This window comes from Cynocephalus volans, chromosome 14 (assembly GCF_027409185.1).
Source record: "Cynocephalus volans isolate mCynVol1 chromosome 14, mCynVol1.pri, whole genome shotgun sequence".
Taxonomy (NCBI): Eukaryota; Metazoa; Chordata; class Mammalia; order Dermoptera; family Cynocephalidae; genus Cynocephalus; species Cynocephalus volans.
Window position 1 is genome coordinate 68,674,603 of NC_084473.1, and position 23,173 is coordinate 68,697,775.

At 36.5% G+C, this 23,173-nt stretch overlaps 1 protein-coding gene across 3 annotated transcripts in view; it reads right to left on the reverse strand.

Annotated features, from left to right (window-relative positions):
- The window catches only part of EXOC6B (exocyst complex component 6B), a 765,574-nt gene that overhangs the window by 165,394 nt on the left and 577,007 nt on the right, over window positions 1-23,173 (reverse strand). For all 3 annotated transcript variants that reach the window (XM_063078345.1, XM_063078346.1, XM_063078344.1), the window contains one exon: window positions 19,916-19,989. In XM_063078345.1, the coding sequence (XP_062934415.1) occupies window positions 19,916-19,989 (74 nt within the window). The remainder of the gene's footprint in view (window positions 1-19,915; window positions 19,990-23,173) is intronic.

The following is a 23,173-nucleotide window of genomic DNA, read 5'->3' on the forward strand; positions in this document are numbered from 1 at the left end:
GTGTGTGTGTGTGTGTGTGTGAATTTGCAACAACATGGATGGACCTTGAGAGAATTATATTAAGTGAAACAAGTCAGGCACAGAAAGAGAAATACCACATGTTCTCACTTATTGGTGGAAAAAATAAAAATTACTTGAACCAGGAGAAGAAAGATGAGAGTTAAAAGTGGTTGGTTTCTGAATATATTTTGGGGAAAAAAATGCAATTTTCTGCCAGACTGGATGTGGGATGTGAGAGAGAGAAAGGAGTCAAAAATGACTCCAAGGCTTCTATTCCTAGAAGAAACAGCAGAATTGCCATTAATTGAGATGAAGAGAACTGCAGAAGGAACAGGTTTTTATGGGTTTAATGGGGTAATTAGGAATTCAGCTTTAGAACATTTTAAGTTATAATAGAATATAACACACTAAGAGTGTTTTATTATCATACATGATGAAGATAAGCATATTTCTGGCATAGTTACATTTTCAACACATTAATCACTCTCACTCAAAACTGCTCACTGCTTCAGCAGGGATTATTTGTAAACTACTTTAGAAGTCATTCCTAGAAAGATTTCAACATCTTGAATTGGTTACAGTCTGGATTGACATTCTGGCTTAATTTGGAGCTCAGTTAAGTGGGCCACATATGTTTCAGAGAGGTACGAGGGTACTTGAAAAATTTCGTGGAAAAATAGAATTAAAACATAATATGAACTTTCCCATGAACTTTTTGAAGATCCCTTATCTAACAAAGATGAAATGCTGTATGAACTACAAGGGTGCATTTACATTGAGAAAAATGGCTCCCAATGGAGAACAGGAATAAAAAGACAATATCCAACTCTTAAACCCAGGTGCTCACCAGGGTTGGAAGAATATGACCAAGTATTTCATCTGAAAGGTCATTTCCTGTTGAAGCAGTAGGAGTGATTTATCAGGTGAGAAGGTATTTTCTTTTCCACTATGAACCATCTAGCTGCATGGTGCTCTTCCCTCATGGCTCTTTCTAAGAGAAAGTCCTCATGGGCTAGCTCCCAGAGACTACTAGCTAAGTTCCCTTTTCCCATATTTGGTCCTGCCTTCCCCAGGGTGTGACCTCTGCACTTTATTTAACAAGATTAAAGCAAACTGAGAATTAAGAGCATAGAGTGGCAGGAAATTGATGAATCTATTTATTTATAGGAGTTTGAGTACAAATATTACTCAGAAATGCAATCTAGTTCAATTTACTTCTGAAATGCCACGAAACTATTAAATCAATGCATTCAGCAAGCAATTATCAAAGCATAATATCTAATAGAAATTATGTTACCTTCTGAGGGAGGGAAAATTCAAGGATAAATAAAACAGGGTTCCTGCCCTTAGTGAACTCAGAATCTAACGGGGAAGGCAGATAATTAAAAAGTAATTACAAGAGCATTTGTAACAAAGGGACATACAAAATGTCAGGGATCCAAAGGGGGAACAATTAAATCTGCCTGAGGAGGTTAAGAAGGATTTATAAAGGAGATGACATTTGAGCAAAGCTGTGAAAGAAGGGAAGGAGTTTGTCATCTACCAAGAGAGATTTAGGCAGGACAGAATAGGGACACACCCCAGGGAAGCTGCTCATAAATATTCAGGTTGGATCTGCATGAGCCGCCTCTTTGTCTGATAGTTAATGAATCCATAATGAGCTGATGACAGCTTAACCACCCTACCAATCAGCATGCTACACCTGGTATCTTGCAGATTACAAAACCACCACACCTGAGCACTAGGAGGTACAAAATGCAGAAGACCTTCCACCCGTGACATTAGACTGGAAAGAACAAAGTTAAGGGGAAAGTGACTTCACTGCACATGACCACAAACTTCAGACACTCAGGGACACATGCTAGGAAGCTTATGCAACCTCGCATCAGCCTATTAGGCCTTAATTACCCTAGATCCTCCTCTATGCCTGAATATTCTTCCCCTTAGTTAGGATAGAGAAACACCCCATCCCAGAAGAACATGTAAACCCTCCCCTTAGGAGTCCACAGGTGTTCCTCCCTCATGTAGATGCACACACACCTTTCTGTGTGTACTTTTGCTTTACAATAAAGTCCTATTGTTTAAATGTTCCGTGGGTGTATTCCTCTCCTCTTCTTTCACTGAGCACCATGCTGCAGACTCCACACGGTTCTATTAAAGATTTTTCTACACAGTTTGACCAGGAACCTAGAACTGCTGACCAGTAACAAGCTCACTCTGTGATTGGCAGAGGGGGACTAAAGCTTACCCAGTTTGGAGATCAGAGTGGTGTTAAGAGTAGTATGAGTAGAGGTTACATGGGGAAGAGTGACAGGAAGAAGAGACAAGCTAGAACCAGACCTGCTTAGCTAGAGGTTTGTCCTTTGTTCTCTGGGCAACAGAGAGCTCTGAAGCTTTTTAGGCAGGCAAATGACACACTTATAATTGTGTTTTTTTAAAATAGTGGGTGGCAGAAAAGAAGAAAAGAAAGAAAAGATCCCCAGTGGCAGTGACATAAAACAGATCGAAAGAAGAATAAAATAGAGTTTCATATGTCATAGAAAGAACCATGAACACATCCACTTCCATGCCCCTTCCTCATCTCGCCCGTCCTATCATTACCTCCCACCAATTAAATTAACTGTCTCCTTTCACTGTCGCCTATCATTGCATCAAGCAGGCAGTGAAAAAACAGATGTCCATACAGTAAGACAGATGGAGGAAGTTAGTACCCCAGAGGAAACACGTGGAAATCCACCTTCTTCCTTTTAATTATTTCTCTCAGAGGTTATAAGGGAAGGAAAAATTAAGAGCATCATATGGAACTCTAACCACACCCAGATTTAGAACACAGAGAAGCATGTATGAACACTCAAACACACATATAAACACATAATTCTTGTACTGACAAATGGTAAGCACTATAAACACCAAAAACAATGATTACATATATCTCACCCCATAACACACATTCACTTTCAGTGATGTTGCAAATTTACTACTGTCTGAGATAGCTCTTTTTATTATAGCCTTGGTGTACCAGTAGCTTGTGAGAACCACTTCCTTTCCATTGTCATTCCAACTCTCTTATAGTCCCAAGGCACTAAATACTACAGGCTATACCTGTAGTGGCTATGAGAGGGCCATAACACTGCTGCAGGGAACCTGCTGCTTGCCTTGATCAGAGCTCTGGAAAGAACTGGAGGGACCTCTCTTTCTGACTGATGTTTGGCTTAAATGAACAGCTCAATCTTTAGGTCTGCAGAGCATATTTTTTAATAGTCCGGAAAATTGAGAAGTTATACCTTAATTTTGCTAGCCAATAGCAGACTAATCTACTCATTTCAGTAGTAACACTGGAGCCAAGCAATGGTTTGAACATTTTTTATTATCAGCATGGGATTAAATGACCACAATTTTAAGAGACACAATTAATAGTGATTCTCAAATATTTTGGTCACAGAACACTTTTATAACAACTAAACAACCAAAGTAAAACTATAAGACCCAATCAGCTCTCACCAACTACTTGTGAAAACAATAACAAAAAAGGCAAGAATCATCATTTCTAATGGCACAACAATATCTCCTTCCTCCAAACTCATTCAATACTTGCATGTTACTCATTTAGCACCTAATCACATGCTGCCTTTTAATAGTTGTTAACTTTTTAGAAGTGTTAGTCTTGCTTTCTTGTTTGATTGCAACATGTTAAGGTTAAATTAGAGATGTATAAAATCACATTGCAAAATACCTCCCATTACAGGACAGAGCATTAAGAATTGAAAATGTGGACATTGGTAAATACATATTGTTACTGATGTTCATGGGCGATTCAATATTTTTTTATGTGTAGCAAAAGAAAAAAAGTGGAATAAGAAATAAAGGTACCCTCTTATACCTATGCAATTAACCAAAAAACTTAAAATCGTAAGACCTTATATTTGTGTGGCTCCTGCAAAACTAGTGCATGAATATACTTCCAGAAGTACTTTAAGTTGGTATAACCCTTTTTTAGAAACCAGTAATACATTCAGAATCCACAAAAATGCTATAACTCTTGTAAAAGGATTTACCTTAAGGAGTAATTCAGATAAAAAAGGCTTTAGGTACAAATACATGTATTAAATTTAAATATAAAAACAAAACATTAGAAACAACTTATAAGTTTAAAATAATGACTAATTAAATGGTCTATGACACTGATGGACCAATGAAAATAAAAACTGAGCAAATTAAGAATTAAAAGAAACTTCCTCAACTGACAAAGGGCATAAAAAATTTACACTTATCATTATATTTAATGGTGAAAGACTGAATATTTCCCAACTAAGATCAGAAACAAGTCAAGAATATCTATTCTCAGCACTTCTATTTAACATTTTACTGGAGGTCCTAAAACAATAAATCAAGAAACAAAAGGCATCTAGATTGGAAAGGAAGAAGTAAAACTGTCCTTATTCACAGATGCCATAATTGTCCAACTGGAAAATCCTTAAGAATATATTAAAAACTAGATCTAATAAGTGGGTTTAACAAGTTTGAGATTCAAAGTCAACATACAAAAACCCATTATATTTCTATATAATAGTAATGAACAATTAAACATTGAAATTAAAATTATAACATCATTTGCAATGAACATGGAATACTTTAAAATAAACCTAACAAAATATGCGCAAGATTTTTTGAAAAGTGCAAAACACTGATGAGAGAATTAAAAGACATAAATAAATGGAGAGACAGACGGTGTTCAAGGATTAGAAGACTAAATGTTGTCAGAATATAAATTCTCCCCAAATTGATCTATGAATTCAACACAATCCTAATCAAACTTCCAGCAAGCTTTTTTGTAGAAATTGACAAACTCATTATAAAATATATTTAAAAAGGAGTTAGAATACACAGTAATTTTGAAAAAGAAGCAAAAATTGTAGAACTCATACTATCTGATTTCAAGACTTAATATAAAAGATCAAGACATAGCAAAAAGATAGACACAGATCAATTCAATAGAATATAGAGAATCTAGAAACAGAGCAACACATATGGTCAACTGATTTGTAATAAAGGTGTCAAGGCACATCAACGGAGAGAACATAGTCTTTTTAACAAATGGTACTGGAACTACTATACAATCTACATAAAAATATGAACCTTGACTTTACCTCACATTTTACTGAAAAATTAACTCAAAATGTATCATTATAAACCAAAATGTAAAACCTAACACTATAAAACTCCTAGAAAAAAACATAGGAGATAATCTTTGTGACCCTGGGTTAGGCAAAGATTTCTTAAAACAAGACACACAGAGAACGAATCATGAAAGAAAAATTCATGTCATTATAAACTGGATGTCATTAAAATAAAAAAGCTGAAGCTTTTAAAAAGATATTGTTAAGAAAATATTTAAGAAATATACTATTAAGAAAAAATTGATGTCATCATAAACTAGATGTCATTAAAATAAAAAAAACCCAATCTTTTTGAAAGATACTACTAAGAAAATGAAAAGCTATAGTGTGTGAGAAAAAATTGTCAAACAGACACCTAATAACGGACTGTTAACCAGAATACAGAAAAAAACTAACTGTCCTTGTTGGCTGATGATATGATCTTACACATAGAAAAACCAATAGACTCTACCAAAAAACTCTTACAGCTGATTATCAATTTCAGTAATATTGCAGGATACAAAATCAACACCCAAAATTCAAAAGCATTTTTATACTCCAATAACAAACTAGTAGAAAATAAAATCAAGAAGGCAAGCCCATTTATAGTAGTTGCCAAAAAAATAAAATACGTAGGAATCAATTTAACCAAGGAGGTGAAAGATCTCTACAATGAGAACTACGAAACACTTCTAAAAGAAATTAAACAGGACACAAAAAGGTGGAAAGACATACAATGCTCTTGGATGGGAAGAATCAACACTGTGAAAAAGTCCATTCTACCCAAAGCACTCTACAGATTCAATGCAAACCCCATCAAAATACCAATGACATTCTTCGCAGAAATAGAAAACGCAATCCAAGCATTCATATGGAACAACAAAAGACCCGAAATAGCCAAAGCAATCCTAAGCAAAAAACTAAAGCCAGAGGCATAATAACACTACCCGACTTCAAATTATATTACTTAGCTAAAGTAACCAAAACTGCATGGTACTGGCATAAAAACAGACACTTGGATCAATGAAACAGAACAGAAAACCTGGGAATCAACCCACATACTTATAGCCAACAAAGGCAGCAAGAACATACACTTGGGAAATGACAGCCTTTTCAATAAATGGTGCTAGGAAAAATGGACATCCATATGTAGAAAAATGAAACTGGACCTCTACCTCTCACCATATGCCAAAATCAAATCAAGATGGATTAAAGACTTAAATATAAGACCTGAAATCATAAAATTACTAAAGGAAAATATAGGGAAACACTCCAGGTAATAGGACTGGGCAAAGACTTTATGAATAAGACCCCCAAAACACAGCAACAAAAGAAAAAATAAATAAATGGGATTATATTAAACTAAAAAACTTCTGCACAGCAAGGGAATCATCAACAGAGCAGAAAGACGACCTACAAAATGGGAGAAAATATATGCAAACTATACATCTGACAAGGGATTAATATTCAGAATATACAAAGAACTCAAACAACTATACAGTAAAAAAACAAATAATACAATTAAAAAATGGGCAAAGGAGATGAATAGACATTTTTTGAAGGAAGACATCCAAATAGCCAACAGGTACATAAAAAAATGGTCAGCATCACTAGTCATCAGAGAAATGCATATCAAGACCACACTGAGATATCATCTCACCCCAGATAGACTGGCCATTATTAAAAAGATTGAGAATAACAAATGCTGGTGAGGATGTGGGGACAGGGGGAACTCTTCTTTAGTGTTGGTGGGATTGTAAATTAGCACAGCCATTATAGAAAATAGTATATGGAGGTTTCTCAAACAACTACAGATAGAGCTACCATATGATCCACCATATGATCCAGCAATCCCACTACTGGGTATATATCTAAAGGAATAGAAATCATCATGGCAAAGGGATACCTGTACTCCCATGTTCATCGAGACTCTATTTACAGTAGCCAAAATATGGAACCAACCTAAGTGTCCGTTGATAGATGACTGGATATTGAAAATGTGGTATATGTACACAATGGAATACTACTCAGCCATAAAAAAGAATGAAATTCTGCCATTTGCAGCAACATGGATGAGTCTGGAGAAAATTAAGTGAAATAAACCAGATAAAGAAACAGAAATACCACATGTTCTCACTCATAACTGACTGCTAGGAAGTAAAGAAAGGAGGGAGGGAGGAAGAGAAGGGCAGAGGGAAGGAGGTAAGAAGAAAGGAATGAAGGAAACAAAGAAAGAAAAGACCACAAAAACACGTTGAACTTTCAGAAGGAGAGAACAAACTAAGGATTCTAGAGATGGAGGGGAGGGAGGGAAGGGGTTTGGGAAGTGATAGGTCGGGTAAAGGGCATAAAGAAATATCATGATTTGTAAAAATGAATATGCTAATAACAAATAAAAATTTTAAAATAAAAAATAAATAAATAAAAAGTATAGGCCTAAAAAATAAATAAAACTGTCAAAATCTTTGAACAAACACATCACAAAAGAAGAGATACAATGTCAAATAAGCACACAAAAATATGCTCGACATCATTGGTCATTAAGGTAATACAAATTTAAAACCACCACAAGATACTACCACGCACATATTAGAATGACACAGATTAAAAAAACAAAATACTGACAACATCAAACACTAGCAAGAGTGCAAAGCAACTGCAATTCTTACGTATTACTGGTGGAAATGCAAAATGGCAAAGCCACTTTAGAAAGCAGTTTGACATTTCTTATAAAGTTAAACATATGCATAATATGACAAGGTAATTCCACTCCCAAGTATTTACTCTATAGAAATAAAAACATGTATTCACGTAAAAATCTGTTCACAAATGTTTACTGTGGCTTTATTCATGATATACCCAAACTGAAAACAACCCAAATATTCATCAACTGGTGAATGAGTAAACAAATACTCAATAGTGTGGAATACTATTCTGCAATAAAAATGAATGGACTACTAATATAAGCAACAACATGGATGAACCTCAAAAGCACCACATTAAGTAAAAGAAAACAAAAAGCATATTCTGTTTATACGTATGATTGCATTTATATGGCATTCTGGAAAAGATAAAACTATGACATCAAAGAGCAGAGCAGTCATTGCCAGGGTCTGGGAATGGGAGGAGGAGACTCATTGCAAAGAGACATAAAGGAACTTTCTGATAAATAAAAATATTCTGTACCTTGACATTGGTGGTGGTTACACAAGTGTATAAGTTTGTAAAAATTTATACAGCTGTATATCCAAGAAGGATGTATTTTACTGTATGTAAATTATGCTTCAATAAATCAACAAATAAAATATTGTCAACACCTAGTGTTGAAGAGTACATAGAACAATTAGTGCTCTCATACACAGCTGGTGGGAATGGAAAATGGTACAACCACTTTGGAAAACAGTTTGACATTTTTAGAAATAAAGTTAAACATACACTTACCATAGACCCAACAATTCCACTCCTAGTATTACCCAAGAGAAATAAAAACATATGTCCACACAAACACTTGTACATGAATGTTCATAGTAGCTCCAAACTGGAAACAACAAAATGTTCATAAATATCAACAAGTGAATGGATAAATAAATTATGATATATCCATATAAAGAAATACAACTCATCAATAAAAAGGAACAAATTGTTGATACATCCAACACCATGGATGAACCTCAAAATATTACGCTGAATGAAAGAAGCCAGACACAAAGGTACACAAAAGAATATAAATTCTAGAATTTACATAAAATTCTAGAAAATGCAAACTAATATAGTGATGGAGAACAGATCAGTGGTTGTTTGGGGTCAAGGGGACCGAACTGACTACAAGGAAGCACCAGGGAGCATCGGGGACATAACTGACTACAAGGAAGCACCAGGGAGCATCTTGGCATGATAGAAATGTTCTTGGTGGTGGTGGTATTGGTTACCTATGTGTATATATTAATCGAAACTCATGGAACTGTACATTTAAAATAGGTACATTCTATTGTACATAAATTATATCTGAAAAAATTGATTTTTAAAATGTAACAGCCTAAAAAAATGTTTAAGATATTTTAAATTTAAAAGCTAAGTATAAAGGATAGGTATTACAAATAAGTATGTAAAAAGACCAGAAAGAGCCCCACATAAGTAAAAACAGTTGTGTTAAGATAATACATTTAGTAAGGCTTTAATTTTTATTTTTAAAAAATATTTTTAACATACTATAGTAATATTTCCGTAAGAATACTTTTTACTGGAAAAAAATAAAACAAATAACTTATAATTTTGTTAAACATAAAAAATGAACTTGAGGTTTATTTTCAGTCACCTCTATGCTCAGAAGAGCTCAGAACATTAATAGTTATTCTCAATTCTTAAATCCCTGAGAAACAGCAGGAACTCCACTATGAGCCAGCAGCCGAAGGCACGAGTACCCTATATCAAGGAATCAGCTCCCATTAAGAGATCGCTCCAGATCTACTGACTTTCATTTGGATACTGTCCCCATGCAGGCAGAGTTCTCAAGTAGGCCTCCACAGTATAGTAGTAGCAAGAGTAGAAGGAATAATAATACCTACTGTCATTGATTATAAGCTTACCAAATATTAACCAATATGATTATATTGTATTATTTAATGCTTTCCTCAAAATTATAAGTTTTAGAAGTTATTTAAAATCTTCATTTTATAGTCTAGGAAACTACATCTTAGAGAGGTCAAATAATTTGCCAAAAGTGACAGCTAGCAATCCAAGTCTGCCCAATTCCAAAATTCCTAACCACTATACTGTCCTGCCACTCAGTCAGTATAGGGCTCCTGGAATTTGTATTTACAGGAGCCCCATTTTCCTGACGCTTGAGGGGTTGAGGAAAAAAGGGAGACGTTAAAAGTTTAACAGGCCAAGCAAGAGTTTTCTTTCTTCACATCTAAGGAGTTTGGAAAACTGCTGAGTACTCAGCACTTAGAAGAGACTCCAAACACAGCTCTCTGCTAATCTACTGGGAACAGATCCTAAGTCCCTGGATTGATTGAGATCATGCCTATATAACTAGTCACCGGAGCCAGTTTTTCTTTCCTACCGAATATTCTTAGCAAGTGTTACAGTATAAAATATGAAAAGGGAACATCAGAAGCTACTCTAGGAAAGGGAGCTGTCCTTTCACACAAATGCTATGCAGAAGAGCTATATGCCCATGTTCAATTTTATTTCATGTTTAAGAATTCCTTAATCATATCTTATTATGTCATACCATTTCTCCTTCTCTCTCCATATTCTCTATGAGTTATTTTACTCTTAAAGTCAACAGACCAAGAAAAAAATAATCCTGACTAATAAAGAATGAGCTACTTTAAGAGATGAGAATCCCATAGATATGGCTGTTTGGTTGTGTCTGAAATTGCTCCCCTTGCAGATTACTCCTTGCAGATTACTCCACTGCCTCAGACAATCAATCTCTCCTGACTATATCTCTGCCTCCTCAAATCACTCTGGATTGACTCCCACTATAGTTCTTTCTTTCATTTTGATTCATCTTCTGTCTTTGTTTCCCCTCTGGGACCTGACATGTAGACTATCCTTTTGGTTTCCTACCTTCACCAATGATGGCTGGTTTCCCTTCCTAGTTAGCCCTACCTCATTTCTTTACATATTTCTGGTTCCTGAACCGGTATAGAAGGAAGTGTTTTAACCTTCAGATTAGTGTTCTGGATTCTCTTTCTGGTCCTTGTTCCCCAGGGGTCTGTGCTTGTAACTGTGGCTCCCAGGTTTCTAATTCTCTTATAGCTATGGGAGCTTCTTCCTTGGCAAACTGAAATATACCCCAGTTCCCTAAATCTGGACCTTTGTTGTCACTCTCTGCTGCCCTCCAGCGGCTATCAGTAGGATGCAGTATTTAGAAATTAGTTCCAAGTCCTGGCTCTCTTACCCTTTCCTTGGTCTGTGAGTGTCCTTCAGTAGGACACAAGGCAGTGCAGTTAATGGTGGTTAGATCAGTATTCAGAACCTGGCAGGCTTTCATTCAGTCAGCACTATCACAACAACCTTGGATAACACTGCTACTCCCAAGGAAATTCATTGGTGATGACTCTCCTCTCCTTTCTCCTAAAGATTTGACTGTCTCAGAAACTCACAAGTTCCAGGATTGTGAGTATGCATATTCACACTATGTGCTGGAGGTAAGGTAGAAACCTCCTGAGTTTCTCAGGCTTGACTTGTTGGGAGAAGCAAAGAGTGGCGCAGTGCCTCAGGCTAGCCAAGGCAGCATGCTATTTCATAGGTTACATAGGTCTCTTATGATATAGCATGAGAGGATCAATGATGCTGTCTATGGGCTAAGGTAAAAATTGTCATATGCTATGCTTGTTAGCTCTTTACTCAAGAGCTGAAATAGCTGAATATCCCTGGCCTCTGAACTGACAGACTTTGCCATAAGGCTATCTAGAGTGATGCTGGCATGATGCCCACACTAAAAGTTACAGCCATTCTCTTGGAGCAAAGGAGTAGAAGGGTTGTCATAGAATAGACTCGCACTTCTGGAAAAGATCCTTCTAACACCTACTGGAAAAGGTCTTCTGAACCTCTAAGTGATAGGGCCCTACCTCCAGGTTTAATTAAACCTCCAGGTTGAGGTAGGAAGTACTGGACAACCAGGCTTTAGGTTAGGCTCCCCATCTAACAGTGGCAATATGAGTTGACAGTAATAATGGATAATGTTAGCCTGGTAGGCCTATGAATCAGAAGGCTAAACCCAATGTATTTTTCCTGGGAAAATATGTCAAAAGCCTGGTGTTTTGTCTCCTGCTACCCAAACGGTTGTCAGCAACTGCTCCAAACTGAAGGACCTTCATCTACTGCTGTCTTCACATATCTACCATTTATACAGTTTAAGAACCCTGATAGGGCCCACAGTCCCTGCTATTCACAAGCCCAGCATTTTCAGACACACAACTGTCTAGAGGGAAGCACCTAGAAGCTACCTGTCCACCAAGCACAACTGTGCAAAGAACCAAGTGTTTGGGGCTTACACTGCTGCTAAGTGGGTATGCATACTCTCAGCAAAACCAAAGCTCTTGGAAAATACACAATGGAGTTCATCAGGCCTTCCACCTTCCTTCAAGGATCCCTTTTCTATTAAAAAAAAAAAAATCAAAAAGGAATCTACCTCTTACAAGACTACCATGGTCTCAATGTGGTTATCATATACAACTAATACTTACCTCCTCTCCTCTGATTTCCATCCTCCTGAAACAATTCCATGGGGACTGTAGGAAATTAGACCTCTGAGGTGCTAAAATGATTTACATAGTGAGAAGATAATGAATACAAAATGGCCTTCCAAACATGGCATTTGGCCCATTAAATGTCTGGGTCATTTCCTGGCACTTAAACGACATCTTACATGATTTTCCATACCAAAGAACTATGCTCTGTTTGCATATTATTTCATGATATCCTGGTCTGCAAAAAATAGACTGTGAAAAATTGAAAGAGGTCCTGCAGTAGAATTTCTGAGCTTAGTACCTCCCCAGTTAAGAGGCTAGTATGAGATGAGACAAATTCTCAGCAGTTTTAGAGTAGACTCTTCACCAATCAACCAAGAACTTTCAGCAAATCCCAGAATTTGTTGCATATTACTGGCAATTCCTTCATTAATTTTCCTTGAAAGCTACAGTTACTAATGTCCCAAGCAAGATAAAGAGATATATATGGTCTGCAGAGGCTGCTGCCACATCACAGTAGCTAAAGACCTTATTCACCTGTGCCCTATCTTTGCATATGCTGATCCAGCCCTGTCTTATTTAAGGTCAAAGGTCTAGCTCAGTGCAGTGTATTCTCAGAATGTTCCTATTTATATTTTTTCACAGGACCAGGCCCAGAAGATGATGTTAACTCTCTCCGGCTTAGGAACAGGAATTATTTACTGTCAGAGCTTCTGTTGATGTTGTAGGTATCACCCTAAAGATTACAAGTGTCTGTCAGATCAACTTGGGCAAACAACCTCATCAAAACAACCAGAAAACTCTTCTTCCAAAAACCAAAGGACCACGTTTGAAGTTGACTATTTGTTCCAGGCTGCCAAATCATAGCTAAAAGTTCTTTTCTAAAATCCTGTGTATTGTTATAAGCCGACTTGGCCTTGCCCTGGGGATCTTGCCAGAAAACTCTGCAGCTGTCCCTAAAACTGAACAATATAGCATCAATACAAAAAATCAAAATCTAGATAAAGTGATATCCCCTTGAAGTACTAGGGCCTCCTGCAGAGACAAAGGGAAGAAGAGAATGTTGAAAAGGCTTGCTTTACAAGTATGGGCAACTATCCACTGCACTCTACCCACTGCCTATAACAGTGCTGGGCATAGTGTTGAATGAATGAACGAGTACTTCCTGATTAGAGAGGTCTATATTTATATCCAAGTGCTTGCTGTGCCTAGGTCAATGAATGGAATATGGTCTGCAGGAACTTTTAATGGTTCTGTATTAGCAAAGAGATCTGTGCCAGGGGTCTGATATATAACTATATCCTCTTCTAACCACCAAATACCTTTGGGATATGATGACTGGATTTCACTTCTGATCTGCCCTCCCCACATATACATGCTACTATATCAGTAATACAAATTATCTTTTCCAAGATTACGTGCCTTATGGTTTAAACCATTCCTTCCAACCCTACCATTCACATTAGTCACTGTAACGACATCTTCTAATTCCATGCGTTATCGCTATTTGACTTCTGACTCTGGTGCAGATGGCTCTCAGTTTTAAAGGCCATTATTCAAGATTATACAGAATCTGAAAGTCAACGGAATATTTCAACTGAGCATTTGGAAACTATTTCTGCTGACAACAGTACCAGTCCATACATTTCATTATTAGAGGATTCTCAAACAATTCTCTCTGTTTTCCTCTACCAAGAATATGTCATTCATAAAAACTTCCCTCTACTATCTACCTCCACACTTCTCTTCTTCTCCATCAAGTCTCCTTGGCAACTGCTCAGTAAACTCTTGGGCAAACTACAGGCCATTCCCCCAAAATGTGAGTTATATTCCAGTAGGTTCAGAACCAATATTAAAAGTGCATATGGGAGACGGCTTCCCGCTAAAAGCTTTACGGTTGTGATGAAAAACAGGAGATTGATACCTCAGGCCTTTTGAGACGTGGGCCTGCCCTACACCCTACTCCCACTTCCTATGAAGTCTCCTAATTAGGGGTAGTTTAAACTAGTTAAGGTGAAACATTAAAAAAGAAATCCTACAGAATATACATAATTTTGATATGTCCTATATCAGACAAAATCAGCTTTGATATATAAATGGATTTTCTACTGAGGCTAAATTCAACTGATTGCTAAGCAAAGTTAAGATTTCCCATATGAGCCATAGCAATCAAGCAAAGGGGGAATGTTACTCTTAGAAACAACTTAATGTTCATGAGATCTGGGCAATTTGATTCAAAAAACAAAATTTTATTGAATAGGATCAAGATAGGATGGGAAGTAGGAGGGGCAGTAATACATAGTTAGGTTCCTGAGTTGTTCTCAGGTTCCCCTAACTGGTGCTGACTAACTGAAAGTACTGGTTTTACCTCTACACCTCTAACAGGAATAGCATCAGAATTTGTTCAACATCCCAAAAGAAATATACAATTATTTCTCTCAGGTACTATAGTTGTTTTTAAGGCAAGTTAAGCATCTGCAATGGAAATGCACTGTGTTTACTTAGACTGTACATTAGAAATTGGGGAATAAGTGGCCTACAGGGAATATCAACAGCTCAATCTAAAAAAAGCCCTAGATATCTTGGGATGGCATGCTGTGTAAGAGTCATTGCCAATAAGCTCCATTCAGGAGATCTGATGCAATGTTACAACCTAGTTCATTCAGCTTTATAAAAGTTTACATATATCGAAAGTAAATTGGGGCCATGGAACAGAAAACAATGTGATGCTACTAAGGAAAAGACCCTTTTCCTGTTGATTAAGCATGAATGTGAACTGCCATAAATTAATAATGCAAATAATTATTGAGGAAAGTCAAGATTCTCTCACACAATAAATGTGAATAACAGAAATGTGAAATGTTTCAGGGTAGCCCACAATAAGCAGCATTTGATAAGGAGAAAGATAGATAGGACATATAAAAAGAGGTCCATGAGGAAGATGACTGCAAAAAAATAAGGAATAAGAAAGAGAAATTTAAAAATGGGGGTTTAAAGAGATTAGCCTAATTCTTAAAGGAGGAAAAACAGCCTAGATCCTAGTTAAATCAATACATACCCCATATTTTGAAATAAAACTTAAATCTGCTATTTTCTATGTTTAATATACTTTCTGCCCTCATCAATGCCTAATTTTCTCTCAGTTTACCTCTCCACACCTTTTCCAATATTGCTGCTGATTTGCATTTTTCATATATAAATTTTATATCTCAACTAGAGTGTAGGTTGAAGTCTATTTCCCTGTTTCCTGAATTTGGGCTGGCCTTGTGACTAGCTCTAGCCAACACAATGTGGTAGAAGTGATGATTTGCTAGTTCCAAGTGTAAGACTCAAGGAGCTTGTATATTTCCTCTTGCTGTCTTGAAACCCTACCAAGATGCCATGTGAATAAGCCTGGTTAGGCTGCTGGTGGATGAGAGATCACACGAATCAGAGATAAGTCGATCTAACTAAGGCATACTAGACCAGCCAATCCCTAGCCAATCTAGCAGCTGATCTCAAGTAGTGTGAGCCCAGTTGAACCTATCCCAACTGTTAATCTGTAGAAATTTGAGCTTAAATAAATGGTTCTTGTTTTAAACCAATATACTGTGGGGATTTAGTGTGCAGCAAAACCTGCTGAAATAATCGAAACATACACAATGGCTTTATCCTACTAACATAATACTTATCACAATGTGTCTTACATTAGAATCAAGTATTTATTGACCATCCCTTTGTTCCTGGAGGGCAGAGATTATATTACATTCATTTGTGTATTCCCACAGCATTTAGGATTACGCTTGGTACACAGTAGGCACTCAAAGTGTGATAAAATAAACTAAAATGAAAATCAAATTCTTGTGTTCATCAGCATTATCTACTTAATGTTCAACCATGGGAAAAAAATACAAACTACAGTACTGTTAAATAATCAAAAAACTCCTGAGAAGCTACTATTGTGTGTAGTATTTATTGTCTTATAATTCCCAATTATAAACCATTAAAGGCCAGCAATTATTAGTACTTAGAGTGTACATGCCACTTCAAGACAGTTAATTAAATGAACCCTTAAGTTGTCCTTCTCAAGATTTAGCATTAACCCACATTTGAATTTTGATAAAAAATATACACATATATTTGATAGTTGTATGTGAAGTTGTACTACAATCCTACTTCTATGAACTTATAAAGAAAATATAAAACGTTAAAGAAAGATATTTTGATTTGTACTGTCTAACTCGCATTATTTTAAATAGCAGGTTTTCTAAACCCAGAAATCCATCAAATGAGATTTAACTCATTTGTATTTTAATTCTGAAGTGCTATACAAATGTAAAATATCATGAAAGCTTGTATATTCAAAATGCCATTTTCACTCTTTTCCTTAAGAAGGAGGAAAGTGAAAATAGGCAGGACAGATGAGAAAGGATGAATAATTTTGCTCTTCAAATCTAATTTGCTTCCTAGTGAAATCTTTAGCTTTTAAATGACACTCCACTATTACAGTGTATACAGGGATGATTTCATCAAATATTCCATGTTTTGAATATTTTAAAAATTATCATTCAATTTATAGTGTCTGAAACTCACTAAAGCAAGAGAACATGAAAGCATGAACAGAATTAATATACTCATAAACCAGTGAAGCAAACACACAATGACAGTAAAAGAATATTCTTGCTGCGTTGCACTGGGGACAGATTCTGATCCACTTCTTGCTTAGGTGTGTATCCTATAACTTGCCTTAACTTTAACTTCTTTTAACTTCTGCCATTCCTGTTTAGTATTTTTATCTTCGCATTATAAATGGCATAATGATTAAATCGGTTAATATGCTGGATAAATGAAAAAAAAAACTGTGTTGTTAATAACATATCTGAAAGGGAAATGTGGACCAATGAGAGTAAAGTGTCAATTGGTCAACAAAATCAACTATATAAGGACTAGATGAGGAATAGGTAACAATGCCACATGTGAACTCAATAACTAGCAAATAGGAAGCTCAACATATCAGGAATGAATAGAAAGCCCATCCCTGCCCCACACCCCCCCAATTTGGAGATGCATTAATAAAAATGTAAAAAGTCAAAGGGTCAGTGTGAGGTGAGATAGATTTTAGCCAACTTAAGAAACACCTTTCTAATAGTCAGATTGTCCTAAGGTGGAACTTGCTGCTTTGGGGCAGTGGGTTCTCCTCAAGGAGAATACTCAAACATAGTCTGGAGTGTTGTATGGGGACTTAAGTATCAAGCAAAAGGTTATACTACATAATTTTTAAGATTAGCCTCCATCCCCAAAACTCAAAAATTCTATTTAGGATTCTGAAGAGTACACGCAAAAGGACACTTAATCATGCCTCATTTGATGTCAAATATCTGCACTGTAAATATACTCCCAAGCTTTCTATTTACAGTTTGAACATCTCTATAGTTCAAAAGTCTCCTTTTAAAAAGATGCCCACTTTAGATAAGTTCTGAGAATGACTAAAATGAACTACAAAGAGATAAATATTTTCAGCATAGGATGTGGAAGGATCATTTTTCTCACAATGATTCAACCTAACTGAAACCTGCTAATAATAAGCTACAGCCCAAGATCTAAGGACGTTTTTAAAATAATCTAGGTTAGAAAAATTATGCTTTTCAACTGTTTTAATAGACACACATAGGTAGAAATTAAAAGATAGATTCAATAGAAAGAGGAAAATTCATTATCAATAAAATTTTGGAGTTTTTGTTTCTACCATAAAAATATCATAAAGGAAAGTCTGGGAACAGAAATGTATTAGAAAATAGAAACTTAAGCATAAACAACAGTGCTCACTGAGAGCTCACAAGTATTCATCCTTTTGAGCTTTCATATCCGGCTCAGATCCACCTTATTTTGGCTGTGCTTTTTAACTTACTCCCTTAGTTAACATTTTCTGTGAACACGAATTGCTTTCCATAGGGACCAAAACCCACAAACTAGAGAGAATGACCACATTTCCTTCTTATGAATAGTGAGAATGAAAAAATCTTTTCTTGGATGTATTTCTTCAATGAAGTTCAATTTCTGCTTTCCAAGAAAAGCCAATTGTCTTAGAAGTTTCTGAGAAGAAACAGAGGGGAAAATCCAGTGGATACCACCCCACAAAACCCTAAAGCAAAATCCCAATCTTCCAATCTTACATCAGTCAAGGGGTTAAAACCCAAATGTCAGTTGAGTTGCTCAATCCACAGATGGAAGGTCCGAAGTGTGGGAAGAGATACTGACTTCCACTTGTGACCGTGCTGGGAAAGCCTTTATATGTAAGAGAACCCCCACTCCGGCCCTCAAATATTAAGTTGACACACGTTTCTGGGACACAGCCTGAATCCTCAAACTTTGGCAGGTGTACAGACATGCAATTTTCTGTTTTCTGTTTAACAGAGCTTTCCAGAATTGTCATCAGATGACAGATTATACCACCCATCCACAAGGACTCAGGGGTAGCTCAGGCCATCCATTATGGGTTAAAAGCTGTTCCAGCATGAATCAAGTCACAGTGGTAAGGAGACTACCGATACAAGGGGTCCTACAGCTTTAAGAAATACTCTGGGCATCTAAAAGTTTTCAGAATGCAAACTATGTCAGCTCTGAAAACAAGAGGCACTGCATCATTATGGCAGGAGAAACAAAGCCAGCCCCCTTTTAAAAACAGACAAAAAAAAAAGATTGTTTTAATAGGAGAGAAGCATCAGTCATTAATTCTTACTTCATTCACAGTTTCTATCCAACCCCATCCATCTTCAGAGTGAAGAGATGACAGAGCCCAGTTAACTCTCTCCTTCTTTGGGCCCCCACCCAGCCAGCTCCACTATATCCAAACCACCGAGGCCTACCATCTCACCTATTTGAATCTGCAAGAAACAGCCCTGTAGAATGATTTTATCTATCTAATGGGACTGCCAAAGCTCAGGTATGCCTAAGCACTAGTTTTCATCACATTACTTTAATAGGGCTGCCTGTCAGGTTAGCATGACTGGTCAGGGCTTTGCCAATCGTCTTCAGAAATGACCACTTAGTTACTCATGTCTGAACACAGTCAACAAAGGAGGGGATGGGAAGACTTAAGGCAGTAGGAAAAAGCCAACAAACCAAACCAACAATTGAGAATGTAAAAAATTTCATTTTTCTTAAATGATACTGGCCACATTATCTGCAAATAAAAGTTCTCCAAGCAGGCAGTCTCTGCATCAGTGCACCTGCTTAGCATTGGTTTGCTGAGTTATCTTTTTGCTGTGTCTGCAAAAGCCAACTGCAGCACAATCGGTCACATCACTTGAGGGTCACTTGAGTCCCTCTACTCTCTGAGTTCCTCCTCCCACCTCCCTGCCTTCCCTTCTACCCACAAAACCTTTAACTTCACCATAGCGAAGGATCCCAGATAGCTAAATAAAAGAGGTGGCCTCAAACACAGGGAAAAACCCTTAGGTCTCCAGTGTGAATCGCCAACACCAATCTCCCTCCCCTTCCCTTTTCCTTAAGACCTGATGGTCTTCAGTCACACATCTTAAAAGAAAAACAAAAAACAAAAACACAAAGACTTACTTGTCTCAAGTCGATGAAGGCCAACTGCAGCGTGTCCTCCTGGAACCCAGGCACCGGGCCGGATCTGGCAAACTCTGTGGGAAAGAAAAGAGGATAAAAAGCGCCTTTAACTAACCATGGACAGGGAGATTGGCAGACGGATGACAGGGAAGACAAGAGAGGCTGGGGGAGAGGAGGACCAAGCTTCTAAGGAGTCATGTCTCTCTCCCTTCAGCTTCTTTGTTTGCCCTTCAAAATTCGTGTCATCAAAACACCATTAATTCCAACATCCTGACAGCAAGGAAACTGTACTAATTCGACCTGAAATTTATTCCCATGAGCCGCGCTGGGCTTCAGAGTATTTGTTTTGTGAATGGACAAACAACTTGCAAAGGAGGAGGGAGTGAGGGAGAAAAAAAAGTTTTTCCTCTCAACACAATAAAATCTTCAGCTGTGAAACTCTTTTCAGTTCCGAAAGCTATTTATATTTTAGATCGCTGGAGGAATTTTCTAATTTCACGCTTGTCACCTCATTCCCCAAGTATTTATCAAAAAATATTCCCTGCCACAACATTAATTATTCCCTCACTGATTATTTGCATTATCTCATGAGTGCATTATTGCACACACACACACACACACACACACACACACACCCTAGCAGCAGAGGCTGTCCCAATCCAGTCTTTGGCTTTTGAGCAAAGGAGTATTTGCAGATATGAAAAGGCCTATCTGAATATATCTCACTGCAAAACTTAGGGAACATTTGCACATTTCTGTTCTTCTAGTATATTCTTTGTCCTTCACTTCTACTTGCATTCCATTCTCAAAAATTCTTTCTCTTCTTTCCTCTACCCCAATTTAGTCATAGGTCAAAGAGACCACATGAAAGCTATTTGCAATTTACAGTAGCGCCTTGGGTACATGCTCAGTTTATGACTCTGGCTATGTCGTTAAATAACTGCATAGGGCTATAGGGACAAATACTAACAACAGCTAAGAATGTCAAGTTTTATTGTCCCTGAGCCCTTTTTATTATGCAATCAAAAGGTCTTAAGTTCCCTACATACACAGACACACAACGCAAATCCAAAAATTGGACAGTTACTATGTCTTCAATTCTCTCTGAGAAGCCAAAGTGTGGTGGACATTTAATATCAATTTACTACTTACCTCAAAAACAACTCAAGTGTCTGTTAAAAGCAAATATAAAAGTAAATGTTTTCCTTTCAGTTATATTTTTCTCCAGGACTAAATTTAAGAAACTGTAAATTTGGCATCTTTTGAAATTAAATAAAATCCATCAAGATAGTTGCATATATGTCTGAAAAATTACTTCCAACAACTAGTAGCTGGAAAAATTCAAATGACAGTTATAAACAATGATAGAAATTTCTGTTCTTTAAAGTATTTTCCACCTGGGGGCCTCTTAGACATAACAGGTTTTCATAAAATCCTTGCCCCACTTTTTAATAATGCTAACAACTTAGGTTTCAGGGATTATGAGAACATTATGTGAAATGAAATTAAAAGCACTTTATTAAATGAATTAAAATTTAGCACAAATGCTATTATGCATCTGTAGACAAATTATTCTATTGTAGACATTTCAAATAAAAATGACATAAATGGAAGGAGTTCTTTAAATTATAGCCACAGCCACTCTTTCTGAGTTTTGATTGTTAGGTGATCAGCTTAAATATGCTTCCCATGCTTGATGATTTTCTTTTTTATCACTATAGATCCTGCATAACTCAAGCCTATGTGAGAAGTACCTTTCATTTGAAGTCCTCTCAGTAAGATGAAACCCTACTGAGTCAAAATGCAATAACTCTCAAGATGTTCTTCTGTCCTGTATATGTCCAACTCAACAGAAATATCCTGTGATACATATTTGAAAACCTGGGAGCTGGCCTCACATTCTTGAATCTCCTTAGTGGACATGCTCCCTGGGGCTAATAGATGAAGCTTATAAAACCACTCAGGAATCTGGATGTGACACATATTTAGTTCTCAGAGTTACTTTATAGACCTCATTTTTATGACATAATGAATATTCCAGGTTCCCAAGAGAAATGATGGCCTTTTAGATTTGATTTCCCCTTTTACAAATCAGAGAATCCAAGAATGATAATCGCATCAGGTATGACAAAGTGGATATATTAATTTTCACATATAGTTTATGGAAATGTCTAATTACTGTATACTCAACTTCATATTTGTATTTTTTCTCATTGCTTTATGTATATAATTCTTGTCTTACTGTGTAGGTAGCAGCAAACTCCTTAGAAATAAGGACCATATCACAAAACCTAACAAGTATTCAAAATACTAGATGCTCAACAAATATTGTGTTTTAATTAAATAAGTTACCCAAATAGGCAAGATTCATTAACCACATATACTCTTAACTGCCAATGCAAATCTCTGGATTGCAATAGGTAAGGGGTCCTTAACCTGAGTATCCATAAGTGGGCTATAGGAATTCATAGGCTCCCTAAAGTTACATGCTCAATGATTAAAGGGATAGGCTTTGGAGTCATAAAAATCAGAATTTGAGCCCCAGCTCTGCAGTTAGCTCTCTGGGCTTATACAAATTACTCGCCTTCTTTAAGCTTCAATATCTTTATCTCAAAAATGAGGATAACAACAGAGCATTCCTTATAGTGCTGCTATGAGGACTAAATGAAATAACAAATGGAAAGCAGTTGGCAGAATGCCTGGCATATTAATTATCATTATAATTAGTTTTTTGTGTGAATATGTATCTTTCTGTGAAGGAAGTTCTTAGCTTTTATTAAATTCTCAGAGGACTGGTGACCCAAGAAAAGTGAAGAAACACTGTTCTATATCTAGAACAAAAACTCAATAGAAATTCAGCTACCATTCACTGATGAGTTAATGAACTGGCATTGCAAATTTATTTATAGGTGAATATGTAGTTGCTCAATGTAGAGGAAGTTGATATGACTAATTACTAGTGAGTTAGCCAAAGCACAGTAATCTTCATTTGTATTTCCAAAAAATTCAATACAAAAAAATAGATCTCCTATAGCTTTGTAACTCAATATACCCTGAGAAACATGATTGTCCTCTTGGAGTCAATTTTTTAAATATATGAAACCTGTCAATAGCATAAAAAAGTGTAAATATTTTCAAAAATAAAATGAGAGTTTATATATAGTCTCATTTCAAGTATATGAAATATAATATGCACAGATAACACGAAGTAAACACTCACTTTACCATGTCAACAAAGGCTGCTACAGAGAGGAAGGT